Source organism: Dermacentor variabilis, chromosome 7 (genome assembly GCF_050947875.1).
Source record: "Dermacentor variabilis isolate Ectoservices chromosome 7, ASM5094787v1, whole genome shotgun sequence".
NCBI classification, from domain to species: domain Eukaryota; kingdom Metazoa; phylum Arthropoda; class Arachnida; order Ixodida; family Ixodidae; genus Dermacentor; species Dermacentor variabilis.
Genome location: NC_134574.1, coordinates 103,404,713 through 103,419,468, shown reverse-complemented (window position 1 = coordinate 103,419,468; position 14,756 = coordinate 103,404,713). Strand labels below are relative to the sequence as shown.

General features: G+C 47.7%; 1 protein-coding gene across 3 annotated transcripts in view; it reads right to left on the bottom strand.

The window, feature by feature from the left end:
* Positions 1-14,756, bottom strand: part of ena (ENAH actin regulator enabled) — a 126,083-nt gene that overhangs the window by 54,735 nt on the left and 56,592 nt on the right. Inside the window, exon 1 of one of the 3 annotated variants that reach the window (XM_075698919.1) lies at positions 4,686-4,874. The exons of the other annotated variants lie outside the window; for them this stretch is intronic. Coding sequence (XP_075555034.1) covers positions 4,686-4,804 — 119 coding nt within the window. The 5' untranslated portion in view covers positions 4,805-4,874. Of the gene's footprint in view, positions 1-4,685; positions 4,875-14,756 lie in introns of those variants that run through there. 3 annotated transcript variants of the gene reach the window in all.

Sequence of the window (14,756 nt, the reverse complement as noted above, 5' to 3'; positions counted from 1 at the left end):
TGTGTGTGTGTGTGTGTGTGTGTGTGTGTGTGTGTGTGTGTGTGTGCGTGTGTGCGTGTGCGTGTGTGTGTGTGCGTGTGTGCGCGCGCGCACGACATCCTCGTATTAAACAGAAGCGAGCGACGAAATACGTTAACACGACGACAAGAAGGGACCAGAGCAAATTAACACAACCTAAGGAGGTGGTGACGCGATCGCCCCAAGAGAAAAAAAAAACACGAAAGAAAGCGCGGAGCGAAGGATTCCGAGCCACGCAAGCGACCCGAAATCCCGCGTTCGACACCCACGCGCGGACACGCCTCGCGCAGAACCAGCGCGCGTGCGCAACAAACTTCTCGGAACACACACACACACACAGGGCCCGGCCGTTGTTGGCTACCTTCGCTGACGCATGCTAACGGAGCTGACATGCGCTTAAAAAAAAAATGAGAAAACGAAATAGAGAAAACTATTGCGCCACGTGAGCAGCTCGCCAGCAACAAGCCGTGCAGGTTGAACAGCGCACCTCCCCCGCCCCCTCCACCCACACCCCGAACGACCACCACGTCGGGTGACCAAAACGGCTCCTCCTGCAGAGCTGGCTCCCACCGAGAATGCGTCACCACAGCGGCGGCGTCGCGCTATTCCTTGCTCTCGTGCGCGCCCGCAATCCGGAAGCGCTACTTCGGCGCCCGCCTCGGTGCGCCCGGGTTCGAATCCCTTTTATGGGAGGCCCAGCTGCGGGCGTAGGGTTTCCTAGCGAAAATTTCTAGAAGGGAACTCCACCACGGGAATGGCGGTGTGGTACGTGAATTTGCCTAGTCCTCGTGCTTGTGGCTTTCATTCATTCATTCATTCACATCATGAACTTGTACAAAAAGATCGTTCGGCCAGTACAGAGTATAGTGGAGGCCCATAATGTATCCATATGCTATGTGTCCCATGGAACTGGTGTCAAAACTTAAAAACATGCAATTGTCATGTAGATGGACGGAACCAAGGTATTGTTAGCCGTTGCTTGGAGCAAGTCAGAATGATTATTTATATTCACTAATGTGATTAGGCGAAATGCAAAATATAGGCTGACTTGTTCCAAAGCGACGGCAAACAAGCTTACCTTGGTTCTGTCCCTCAGCTACGTGGCACTAGCATATGTTTAAATTTTGGCACAAGTTACGCGAGCAACCCGTATAATTCAAACAAAAATTGTGCTTAACAAACAAACTATATCGTTCTAGCATATCAAAAAAGGAAGAAAAAAAGGGGGGGGTAGGGTTGTACATAAAAAACACTATATGCATGCGTTTACCGATTCATGCATGCAAGACACGATATCTCTGCTAGGTCCTGTACCTTGTCTCGCTAATTAGGATTTAAAATTGAAAGACTTCTTGTTCTCTCATCGTCCTCCCGTTCGACACCGCCGAAACGTTGCTTTCCGCACCTGCAACTAACAGGGAGGGAGAGCCCCTGCCTGGGCCCGGCTCTGTGTCCAATGTCCACTTTACGACTCGCGGTTCGTTCTTATCGCGCTTTACACCCTGCTTTAAAAAGCGCTTACCTAAGCTGTATACAAGGCTCGCGGGTGGACCTAGATTAACGCTCTCCCGGGCAGTTTTTATCGAGGCGCTCTTCGCGCTAAAGAGACGCGCTGTCTGCGAGAGAGTCCGTTTATTGCTGGCCATGGCTGCGACAGCCTCGAGGGGGAATACGTGGACGTCGCGCGGTATTATATATCTTTGCGGGCGCGCGCGCGGCAGTGAGTCGAACGACTGCCTGGCGTGACGCTGGATTGCCAGGCCCGGCCGACAGCCTTCTTTTCCGAAAATGCACGCGTTCGCTGGCGCAACGCAGTCGTAAAAAACGTGCGCGAACGCATTCCCGGAACGGGGCAGGACTCCTTCCTTGCACGAGTGCAAGAGTTCGGCAGCTCGTCGTCCTCGCTGTGCAGTGAAAACTGCTATCTATCCATCTATATCCATCTATATCTATATCCATCTATATCTATATCCATCTATATCTATATCCATCTATATCTATATCCATCTATATCTTTATCCATCTATCTATCCATCTATCCATCTATCCATCTATCCATCTATCTATCCATCCATCTATCCATCCATCTATCCATCCATCTATCCATCCATCTATCCATCCATCTATCCATCCATCTATCCATCCATCCATCCATCCATCCATCCATCCATCCATCTATCCATCTATCCATCTATCCATCTATCCATCTATCCATCTATCCATCTATCTATCTAGTACGTGTGCGAGTTAACAAAACAGGGAAATAACTAGCGAAGTAATTATAAAACGGGCTAATTAACAATTCAACTGGGAAATGCACAGGCACTGCAAGTTATAATAAACTCGCAGCGCTTCTTGCGAACACACACGCCGGCAAGTCAACGTGACGTTCGCTGTATTATCAACACCGCGCTTTGTGCACATATTACACACACACACACACACACACACACACACACACACACACACACACACACACACACACACACACACACACACACACACACACACACACACACACACACACACACAAGTTACGTGAGACACAAGGTATAGTGGGTAAGAGGCAAAGTATATGCAGTGGCAAACATACGCGTGCCTATACAACACTAGGATAATTTCTACACAAGCGCCGGCCAGCCAATTATGTTCACTCACTTTCGTCGGGACCTCACGACGGAGTCGAACAACTTTCAATATCGGCGTCTCTCGGGGATTCACACATGCAAACCTGTGAACTTCCATATTCCTGAATAGAGCTTCGGCCATCATTTTCTAGACTGCAGTATACCATTTTTTCGCGAAATGAAAAATAATGACAAATGAGAAGAAGAAAGAAAAGAGAATCATTGTTCTAAACAATACATAACAGCCCGAACTAGCCAATTCCCTTGAAATGAGTAGCGACGAGACATTTATTGATCGTTTCGCTGTATTGCGTTAAATGAGGCTCTTGAGACATTCACTACTGTCACGAAAGCCTAACAAAAATACTGGCAGACCTAAGAATGCTCCAAATGATTTGCTATAACGGCTTCTTTATTAGGAAACAGTTTCGGTTTTGTATACTGGGAGGGTGATTGTCGTGATGTCATTATTTCAGAAGGTGGTCACGTAGGGGCAATACATCGCGACGTTTGGGCACTCGCTTCGTGGCCCGACGTAGCAGCACGAGACCACCGAGCGAGCCGGAGCCAAAACGAAAAACCCTTAAAACAAACAAACAAAAAAAGTCGTAGGATAAGCGAACTATCCATGCGCAGTTCGCGAAATCAAATCGGTATCTCGAGACACGACGAGATACGTGTATATATATATATATGGAGACAACCAAAGCGTACTGAACTACCAGAACAACTCGCGAAAAAAGAAAAAAAGAGCTGCCAGAACAACAAAACGGCGGATCCAACACACATGAGCGAATCAGTGATATGCGAATCATCTTTCACGTTTACTGAAACTAATAATAATAATAATAATACTTGGGGTTTTACGTGCCGAAACCACTTTCTGATTATGAGGCACGCCGTAGTGGAGGACTTCGGAAATTTTGACCACCTGGGGTTCTTTAACGTGCACCTAAATCTAAGCACACGGGTGTTTTCGCATTTCGCCCCCATCGAAATGCGGCCGCCGTGGCCGGGATTCGACCCCGCGACGATCCCGCGAGTGTTGGGCTGCTCAGCAGCCCAACACCATAGCCACTGAGCAACCACGGCGGGTACGTTTACTGAAACGTCTCGACTACTTTCCATGCAGCTCAACGCTCCTCGCCCAAAGCCCGCCGCGGACTCATTTTGTTCACTTGTTTCGTCACACTCCTCGGCTTCGGCTGCCGACTTCTTGAAATCTTGCCTCATGGTCGTCCTCATGTACCTGCCCAGTGACACGTACGTGCCCGTGACACACACCGAGTGGCACAATTTTCAGTCTACTCGGCAAAACATCGGCACCCGCAAAGTGCATGCATGGGAGGAAAAGGCGAAGAACGTTTCGCCTGCCATAAAGCTGCGACTGAAAGGACATAGGAAAAAAACCTTAGGTTTCTCTTGTACAGGGTGCCAGCGCTGACGCATATACGATCATGCACATCGATCACTGATACATGTGCACGTCGACAAACTTACACTCGCAGAGCGCACGCACTGTATGCGCACTGATCGATAGTCTCTGCGTTTGCAGCGGAGCGGTATGATGTGGCGCCATCTAGCGTGATACCGGAGAGTGATGGCTATTGCATCGGCTATTTCTGATAACATATATGCGTGTTATCTTTTGCAGAAATTAGACATGCGACTTACAAGTGGTTTCAGTCACGATAACGTATAACAATGTAAATGCGCAGTAAGATTCACTAAGACAAGTAAAATTTTTCGTGGTCACGCATCTCGGAGGCATATATGACACAGTTTAGGCTTCAGACAGGAGGTGCCGTGAACATATACGACGCACACGGTCAGCGCGTACACGCTCTCACATTAATCTAGGAGACGATGTTGGTCTCAGTACCGCAGCTTCTGCATTCTTGCTATAGGACGCGCAATACTTTACGTAGCAATCACCCTTCCAAACGACCGGTGCTACAGAAGTTATCCTTACAAACGTCAACGTGCTCAATGCGCGAACATTGCATGAAGCAGCCGGAACGATGCCCGCAAAAGGCTCACCATGACGGGTCATAACAGCCAGCGGATGGCGTCGGGGGAGAAAAGTTGTCATAAACCGACCAAGTCCGCTGCAGCAGCGGACGGGTCAGATCGTCCAACGCCGGCATCGCGTCACTCATGAAAGCACGCCACGCCAACGCACCGTTACAGACTCTGGCATCCAACTCACGCGACGCGCGTCACAAACTGAACCCAGCCAGCCAGCCAGCCAGCCACCAGGGCCCGAGGTTAAACGGGGGCCCGAAATGAGAAAAGCAAAACAGAACGCCCGAGAGCAGACGATAATTTCTGCTTCCCTCTCTCACTCCCATCTCGCGCTGCAGTCGAAGCTGGCCTCTTCCCCCCCACCCCCTTCTTTTTCTTGCGTTTTTACGTCCACCGCCCAGCGTTCCCCTAAGGCCACACGCGTCCAGGGCCCAAATTGAATTGCAGCTGAAGCAAGAAACAACAGACAGAAAAAAAACGAAGTTTCTAAACAGCACAGTAGGGGAGGGTGTGCAGAAGGCGCACGTGTGCCTACGCGCGGTTTCGCCTGCTCGCGAAAGTGCCAGCAGACGACGGCTCCCCCAACGGCCATGGACTCGTGCCCACCGTTCCTTGACTCCTCGTTTGTTAAACTCTGCCAGTTTGTTTCGGCCACTTTCTTTTCTTTAACTACGTCTTGGGTTTGAGGACATACGTTTCTTCATTTTTTTTTCTTGGACGCCCACAAGCCCACTGTAGAAAACTGTAACACTCCATGTATATCGATAGCTGCCGCCCCGTTTGTTTCGTCATTCTCTTGTTAGGGGCAATGAATCGCAATGAGAACCGCATTCCGCAACTATAGAATGCGAGAATATGCACGAACGATGGTATGCTTACGTACGCGCGTCGTGGAAGATTGCATGAACATACCGCGCGGGCACGGCCAGTACAACATACAGCGACCACAATATATTACGACAGGCCCGTCTGCTCAGTTCGCGCGTGGACTTGGTTTTAACTGTTCGCGAAACCTCGAGCAGACGACAATGGCCAGAACAGACGGCTCCCCGAAGGGCCATGGACCGCAATGCTTTCTTTTGTTTTTGCTTTGCTTTATTTTGATACATCGTCTGCTAGCGTTAACTACAGTATGTTTCTCTTATTTTGTTTCGTACCTTTTTTCTCCTTCCCTCAATGTTTCCCAAGTTTCAGGCAACCTAGTTTGAACGCTCTTTCGCCCGGCGAGTCGTGTAAAAACTGCAGCCATCCATCGTTGCAAGCACCTTTCGTTTTTAATGTTATCCTCAAGAACAGAGAGTGCCTTATGGCCTCAGAGCCGCATCTATAGACAACCAGAAGCTGCTGTAAGTGTTTTATGTGTCCCAAGTGGACTTCACAAGCACCGAAAGTTCTTCGAGGACTAAAAGCAATACTTTAAAAAAGATAAATGTATACGTATAATGTGACGTCCTAAAGAAATGAAGTAGAGGCCCCAGACGCATAGTAGACAATGACGCGGCTAGAAATGATTAAAAAAAAAAATGGAAACGGTAATCGAAGTAAAACCACGCGGCGCCACCATTACCAGCATTATGGCTGTTCGCCTATGCACTTCACATTTTTACGTTGTTTTATGGCTTAATGTTATGACTTAATTGTCGCTATGGTAACCTCAAAGCTGGAATCCGTGTCAGCCATAGGTGCAAGAAGTCACGTGGGACGTTATATGTATATACAAGGTGCCCCTATATTATCATGCACCAAGGTTTAAAAATATGCAAATGCCACGTAGCTGGACAGAACCAAGGTAGTATTGTTTGCCGCGGCTTGGAGATACTCAGATGCATTCCGCCCAATTACATAATCAGACTTAATTAACCAATCAACTTCTCAAATGTAATTAAATGAAAAGTGTCAAGGATAAAATTGTAGAGCAAAAAGAAAAACTCCCGATACAGCTTCCTGTTGCTCAACACGTGCTACATAGAAGTGTTTTTCCGAGCGTGAAAGAAGCCCACGAATACGCACAAAGTTGCCGCACGCGGCAATTATGTACATTAAGACGATGGCGCATCACGCATACATGAGCGCTATGCCAGTCGTAGGGAAAAGAAATTAGTGTCATTGAAGCAGTAATGCACTGCCGAAAAGTTCAAAAACAGGGTCAGTTCAGGTGTTTACAGACAGGGTTCTGTCCGGGAGGTTCATTCCAGTGCTTCTTGGCACAGACTAGCACACACACACACACACACACACACAAAAAAAAAAGACGGCCGCGCGGTCAAGCACTTCTAAAAGCGTCAGAGACCCACCGCGCAGTTTATGACGTCACGGGCAATGTTGCGCCATCTCGCACGTCAGCAACCACAAAAACAGAAACGTCAAAAACGAAAAAAAAAGAGGAAACGCCAGGAGGCCAGCTTAAACCATTCACAAGCTGCTTCGAGGGCATTCACAACCGAGCCATTTGGAATCTTCACTAAACCATGCCGCATGTACAGGCGGCTTCAAAGTGACGTACGCCGTAAAGCACCACGAGCATACAGTTTCGGCGACAATCCAGGTACGCCGATCAGTTCGAAGAGCGACTGTTCACAAGTGCGCTTTTAAGCGGGAAATACGCGTGAAAACCATCTGATGCGTCGGACGACGAATCGGAAAGATGGCTGCATACGGCCTCCGAGATTGCGCGCACACTGTCTCATAGGCCATGTTTAGCAACAGAGAGTAATCATGCAAAAACTATTATTGGGAATGCAGGTGCTACAGTGCAAGCCAAACGTTGGTTCAGCCAGCGCGGGAATTATGGGTAGAATATACACGAATTTGCCGAAACTTCTTCCTTATAGCTTCAAACAGCTTTGTGAGATCGCAGAACGATGATCTTTAAACGAAATATTGCTTCGTAAAATGCCACGATTCGCAAATGTTATGCGCGTGCGCAGGAACTGATTGTCTTTGGGTGCGTTTGGGAAAAGAAATACGAATGCTCAGAAATTTAGAAAACCAAAACGCAGTAACGCCAAAAGAATGTCTTAAGCCACAAGCATTAAGACTGGACAAATCTACCATGGCTATAACCGAAAGGCTGCAGCGCCACGGTCCCCTGTGTAGTTTTTGTAGTCAGAATACGGTTGGTGCCTGTTGGAAGCTTGTTGAATGCGTTGTCGGTATAAGAGTATAGTCGTACACAACAGATTGGACAGTTCTTCCCGCTTCGTGTTTTAAAACTGTACGCGGTCGATCACGTGCTTAAAACACCCGAAAACGCGCATCAATGCGCAGTAGGAACAACTGCATGAAACATGTAACCCATTTAAGACGGGTGGACACACCGTTCAGATTCCACACGATTAACGGAACCAACACGGGATAACGACGCAGTTATACGCCTTATAGGTTATCCGTTTTATCCTGTGCAACAGCGTGAAACTAGCGTCCCAAAACCAACAAAAAAGGGTTGACGGCGCAGCGGAGGACTACGGACAAGATTTACACCACCTGTTTATTATTATTTTTTTTTTGACCACCCGAAACTCGGAGCTACATGTTCTCGCTGCAAACGTATATGAAAGAGTTCACAAGGTGGGCTCCGTCAACGAAACCGCACTCCATGTTATATGCCTCCTGTTGCCTCAGCGCGCTCAAAAACGTGTATACATATAGTTAACCAAGATACGCCGACATTGAAAGAAGTTCGACTTCACCGTGACGTCACGGAAATGAACGAATGCAATTGGTTGGCGCATCGTTGCAAATTCACCGAGTTGGACCGTGCGGTGTATTTGCCAATGCATTCTCAGGTTGGAGAGAGAGAGAGAGAGAGAGAGAGAGAGAGAGAGAGAGAGAGAGAGAGAGACTCTTTATTAGAAAAACATAATTTTGCCGGCGCGTATATAACCGCTGGCATGCTACTCTGTATAGGGATGGGGAATGGGATTAAATGATTCCAGAGGAGAGTGGGAGAAAAAGAGGATAAAAGTAAATATGAAATGTCCGAGTGGACCTGATACTAATATTTACAGGTAACATGGCGGGTAAATTTAAGCTTTTGTATATGAAGTGTGCAATCTTTAAAGCTTTCCTATTAGACCAATTTCTGACAGGTATTTGAACAATAAATCCAAAACCCGTCGCTGTTTTCAAGGGCCGGGGCATTGGACCTAAGATGCTCGGTAACGTTAACGATTCGTGGCAAATCATGTCCATTTGTTGCTCAAAAAATTGTCTCTCGTCGCGGTACGCGGGGCAGTCTAGTAATATGTGCTCCATTGTCTCTAAGTTGCGACAGTTATCACAGTATGGGTTAGTGGTAAGCCCTATGCGGTACAGATAATTGTTCGTGTATGGCACGTTCAGTCGAAGACGATGGTACAATGTCTCTAAGTGTCGAGGAAGTGGTCGTGGAATTTTCGGTCTCATTTCTGGGTCAATGTAACGCAGGAAGTTACCTTGGTGAAGCGACAGATTCCAGACGCGGTATTTTTCTTGATAGGCATATTTTTTTGCCATGTTTGAAGAGTGGGGTTTTGTAAAATGGCAACATAACATACCTGAAAAATCCGAAGACTGTTAGCTGCATTGACGTCACTTTCGTATCAAGTGGCCCCTATGTTCGGATGGTGCAAAGATTTCGAGACTTGAGGTAGTGATCACTACCCGATCCCAATCTCTGCCCTTCAGTTTCGGACGTCGGCCAGAAAATTGAAACTGAAGTCGGTAGACTGGGAAGCTTACACAGCGGCCGTAGACAAAGGGATCACAGCCTCGACTACGAATGCAAAATTAATACCGACAATTGCTCATTGCTTCAAACAAAGTACCCGCTCTGCCACTAAGCATTGTAATGTACCAACTAACGACGAGGAATTTGAAAGGTTATGTGCCACTCGAAGGCGTGCCGAAAGGAAGGCTCTACGTACTAAGAAACTCGAAAACCTCAGAAGTTGTCGACGGGCACAAAGACATATACGACGTTACCTCACCAAACTGAACCGAAAAAGGTGGAGGGACTTTTGTGGGACACTGGACATACGACAACCGCTGAGCAAAATCTGGCGAGTCGTCAGAGGCATTCGCAAAGAGCCGCAACAGCTTTATCCTTTTATCACCCTCTCATTACATGAGCGCGCATCCCTGAAAGAGGCGGCAGAGCAGTACTGCAGGCTCCTTTCTTAGGTTGGCATCGACTATATACAGGTTATCTTGCATAGCGCCTCCTTCGCAGTGCAGCCGCCGCTTTGAATGAATGAATGAATGAATGAATGAATGAATGAATGAATGAATGAATGAAACTATACTAGAAACGGCTCCTCGTCGGATACGAGTCGAACGCCACAGCAGTGAGCACTTCTCGTGGGACGCCACGGTATAACCTCGACTATGCTATATATGCAGGACGGGCAGTTTTGGAAAGCGGATGGCCCCGTACTAAGGGAGACAAAATCGTGCCAATAAAAATCAATTAAATATTCCGTACCGAAGGGTTCCGCGCTGTCATTCCACGCGAGTGGTTGCACACATCCCCGCACAACTTAAGGATGCAAGGCGGAAAAGAAATAAGCAGCCTTTTTTCTACGCGAACAAAATGAAATAAATAGCAGCTGTACCCGGACATCCCGAAAGGGGTTTCGAGGAAACAACCCCCCCTCCCGCCAAGAAAGAAAAAAGACGCGAACCACGCCATATATACACGTACATGACGTTAAAGATAGATAAGAAGTACAGAAGAGAAACGAGGCATACCGAATGGTATAGCCAAACCGTGTGGAGGGAGAAAAGGGAGCGTCAAACAAAGCAAAATATATGCCCCTTCCGTTTTCCGCAAACCCGTACGAGCGCAAATTCGATTCCAAAATGTCGAGGCGAAAAGTCGATACGATTTTGCCGGCTCTATTGACTGGCGAATACTTAAAGAAAGAAGAAAAAATAACACCTGTCTGCTATTTCTATTACACAAAGGCCAAAATCAGAAACAGCAGCAGCTCAAGAAAAAAAAAATGGGCACGTCTCTGACAACGAGGGCATCGCTATGCACGTGCGAGCCGGCGAGAGAAAGGGCACAACGTCCAAAGAAACGGTCCGCGTAGATCACGGCCGGATCCCCCTTTGCACATCGGTATTACTGTCCCCGGAGAGAATGTCCGCCAAGTTCGACGAGCAAACAAGCGAATTAAACTTTAAAAAAGAGGGGGAATAAAAGAAAAGGGAGAAAAGTACAGAAATAAGGCACCGCTAGAGAACTCGATTAGAGGGCTCTAGCCGGGAAAAACCGGGAGTGTGGGGAAGGTCCGCTACATATGACATCATGTTACCCACCCCCTCTCCCTAACCCTCGCTCGCCGACCTCTGGCTTTAAGAACGAAAGAAAGGAAGAAAAGAACAAGAGCGCATGCGGGGAGAATGCGTATACGTCAGCGCGAACGCAAAAATTCGATCTGCCCGCTCCCCCCCTCCCTTTCACTTTCCCCCACGTGTCCCCGAACTCCCTTCCCCGTTTCCCCACAGCGCTCATACGCTGCGTCGATAAATGCGTGCAACGCTGTCGAAGCTACAGCTGTCACGAACCGATCGGGACAGCCAACTTTCATATCGTAAGGTTCCCAACTTGACAGTTACGGAATCATTACACCTCGTTGACTAATAGATAAACAACGAGTACGTATACGTATGTCATCAGTAAGGAAGAAAAGAAAGGGAACGCAGACGACGCTCGAAGACTAGCGATGCGAAGTCAGTGATGCATCGAGTTTTGAAACAAACAGCACAACCGCAGAGCATATAGAGTTTCGTACGATAATTACAAGAGGCAACTCTGGCGCTGCGGTCGTTCAGCCACCATGGGGAATGACGGTTAGCACGTGTATTTGTGCGATTTTCGTGCTTGTGGACTCCGGCGTTCTTGTGGCGCCATTTACTACGCTTTATCTACTTTCACAGACCTAAATTGCAGAGCAATCTATATTGCTAAACGGAGAATGCGATACGACTCTGCCGACACGCGTAATCGCTGCAACATGTCCATGCGTCCGTGGCGTTATGGTGTTAATATCGGGCTTGTGTGCTAGAGGTCGTGTGTTCGCATCCCGGTCGCCGGACAATCTCAATAACGCCTGAGGAAGTATTTATAATATAAGGCGGTACTTTCTCGAAAAAAATGATGAAATTGCAAAGTCGCGAAGCCGTTTAAAGCAAGAAAGACGAAGCTTGGGCAAATCGATGCACTTATAACCATCCTTCCCGTGCTGGCCGAACCGCCCTGCTCGCAGCTGCCGTAGCCACCAGCGCCGTAGTTCCCTCTATAGTTAATTGTACGAAACTGTCACAGGGTACACACAAGGACAGCTTCAACTGTTTGTTTGACACCACGGTCTTTCTTTTTTTGCACGCGCAGTCCAAGAACGGTTGTAAACGTAGCACCGTTTGCCGAAGCGGTACGATAGTGCGAAACTGCCTCGGTAGGTTCCTGAATAAGCACGGCCGAAACGGCGCACACAACCTTTCTCTCCAGAGGCGACCGACCTTCACGCTGCGCGCAATCTGCGGTGAGCAGCAGCGTAGACGTACAACTTGGGTTTCGCAGGAGAGCCGCCTCGGGCGAGTCAGTTGGAATCGTTTTGCAGCCTGCAGGCGCGCCGTCGCTCTCGCTCGGCTCGTTCAAAGGGAAGAACGGCGAAACGAAGCGTAAGCGGTGACGTCACGCCGCCGAAAATAAGTGGAGCGAAAGGGGAGGAGGGAGGGAAGCGACAAGCAACCGCATGCGCGCGTGTCGCTGAGGTGGCGAGCCGTTTCGCCGATGTAGGGAAGCGAAAAGGGGGCGGGACGTCGGCACTCTACGGTATGCCGCGTTTCCCCTTTTAGGGAGCAGCCGCCCCTGCGGGTTTAGTACACGTACCTGGCGGGAGCCCGTCCTGGAATTCCCGCGCGCGGCACGCAGGCGCGCCATGAAAACTAATGTTCATGCCTATCTATCTATCTATCTATCTATCTATCTATCTATCTATCTATCTATCTATCTATCTATCTATCTATCTATCTATCTATCTATCTATCTATCTATCTGTCTATCTATCTATCTATCTATCTATCTATCTATCTATCTATCTATCCAAATTAAGACAGTTTGTCTGGTTATGCAAATGAAAAGATGAATGAATGAATGAATGAACTTTATTTCACTTTTAAGAGAGGGGAGGGGTCGGGGGGGGGGAGAGAGATAGGTCTAAGTACTCCAGAAACTGTCACGTAGAAATCACAGTGGCGACTTGGAGAAGTTATCATCCATGCACGAGCCAAAACTGGCATAAGTGTCAGTATACACAATCAGCTCGCAGCTACTCTCACGCCGTATATCTATCCTTACATCGAGATGGCTAATCTTAGACAACTGGGCACGCGTGTAAATAACGGAAGTCGTTTCAATGGAGATTTTCCCTCCCCCACTTACGAGATTCTCTCCATCGCCCTTCACCCGCCATTTTCATTCACTTTAGTTACGTCCACCTTTCGCGATAATAATCGCGCACTGTGGAGCTTCCCAAAGCTTATCGCAGCGCGCACTTCCTATTCGCAGATTAACAGCCCGTTTTACAACATATTCAAACGCGTCATATGTTTCTCTAGCTTTCACTCAGCAGAGGCAAATGGCATCTGCAATTCTACGCTACCAAATTCCTAGCTGTGGCATTTCGGCCTTGAGCGAGGACGACCTTCCCATTGTCGCGCCGTGTGTCGACCACGCCATTCGTAAAACGACAAGACATTCGGCCTTTGAAAACAGCATCAAATAGTTCGTTCGAATCGTTTCCCGCGATCTGATTGTGCAGTGAAGAGGAAGCTTTAGCTTGGGCCCAACTCCGACGCGGCCTGCTCAAATACATGTAAAACGCAAAAAATGTTTTTCTGATATAACCCGTGGACCGATTTTAATTAAATGTTTTGCCTTTGAGAGGGAAAGTCAAATTCTAGTGACTGTTAGAAGCGGAATTTCTATTCATGTACTGAATTCTGTTAAAAAGATTTTCAAAACATTCGAAGGTTCGAAAAACAAAGAAGCACGAAGTTTACAAATTAATAGCTCTGCATCAAAAACAGATATTGCCGTTCTGTGAACGCATCTACTAGATCATTGAAAGCGGGCAAATTTGATATGTCAATTTATATCTTACGTGAATTTGTTACGCTGCGTACAAGGGTTGTGCAAAAACTATTTCCATCTTACAAATTTTTTTTAGATTTATGTGTAACATCAATTTTGTCCGCTTTAGATGTACTATCAGATGCATTTCACAGAATTGTCAGATAATTTTTAATTGCTGAGTTAATGAGCTTTAAACTTGATAGTTTCGTTTTGAGAAAATGTGTGCGATTTTTTCCCAAGTGTTAATAAAATATCTGACGATCTAAATCAAGAAGTCGAAACGAACAGTCACTAGATTTTCAGTTTTTATGTTAAATGCAACAAACGTCAAATTTGGTGCACTGGTTACTGAGAAAAACAAATTCTTCGTTTGCATGCTATTATATAGATAGGAGCAACCAAGCTAAAGCTTCCTCTGGAATCTTGCTCTCTGGTGTAGCTTCCCGGTTAGCTCATTCGACAGACCCGACTGTCCGGGACTGTACTGGTGCCGGATCCGAACTCCCGACCTGGATGAACTGTTCTGCAGCTAAGAAGCTTTTTTCGGAAGGAACTCGCATGGGCTTCTTTTGCTCGCGCTTTCGTGGGCGGTCGAAAATCGAAGCCATGGGTAACCACCGCGCTCAGCGGCAGGAAGTCGAGTCGCGCAATATGACGGGTCATGGCCTCAGAGATTGCTTCGCGCGCGGTCTCGGAGGCCATTGTCGCGTAAGGCGATATAAAACTGCGACAGATGCCACGGAAGAGCTATTACGTGCACTGTCGTTTCGAGACAGGGAGGCGCTGGGCGCATAGAGCGCAATTGTTGCCGGTATAGATCGTGTTCAGCGGGAGCAGAACTCGCGATGGGCGTGTGACTGACCATACGCGTCTCGCATACGTAACGACGCAACGAGAATACACGAGCCGCTCAGGGCGCGCAATCTGTCCCGATAATTACGTGCAGCGCGGCAGCTGGCGAATAA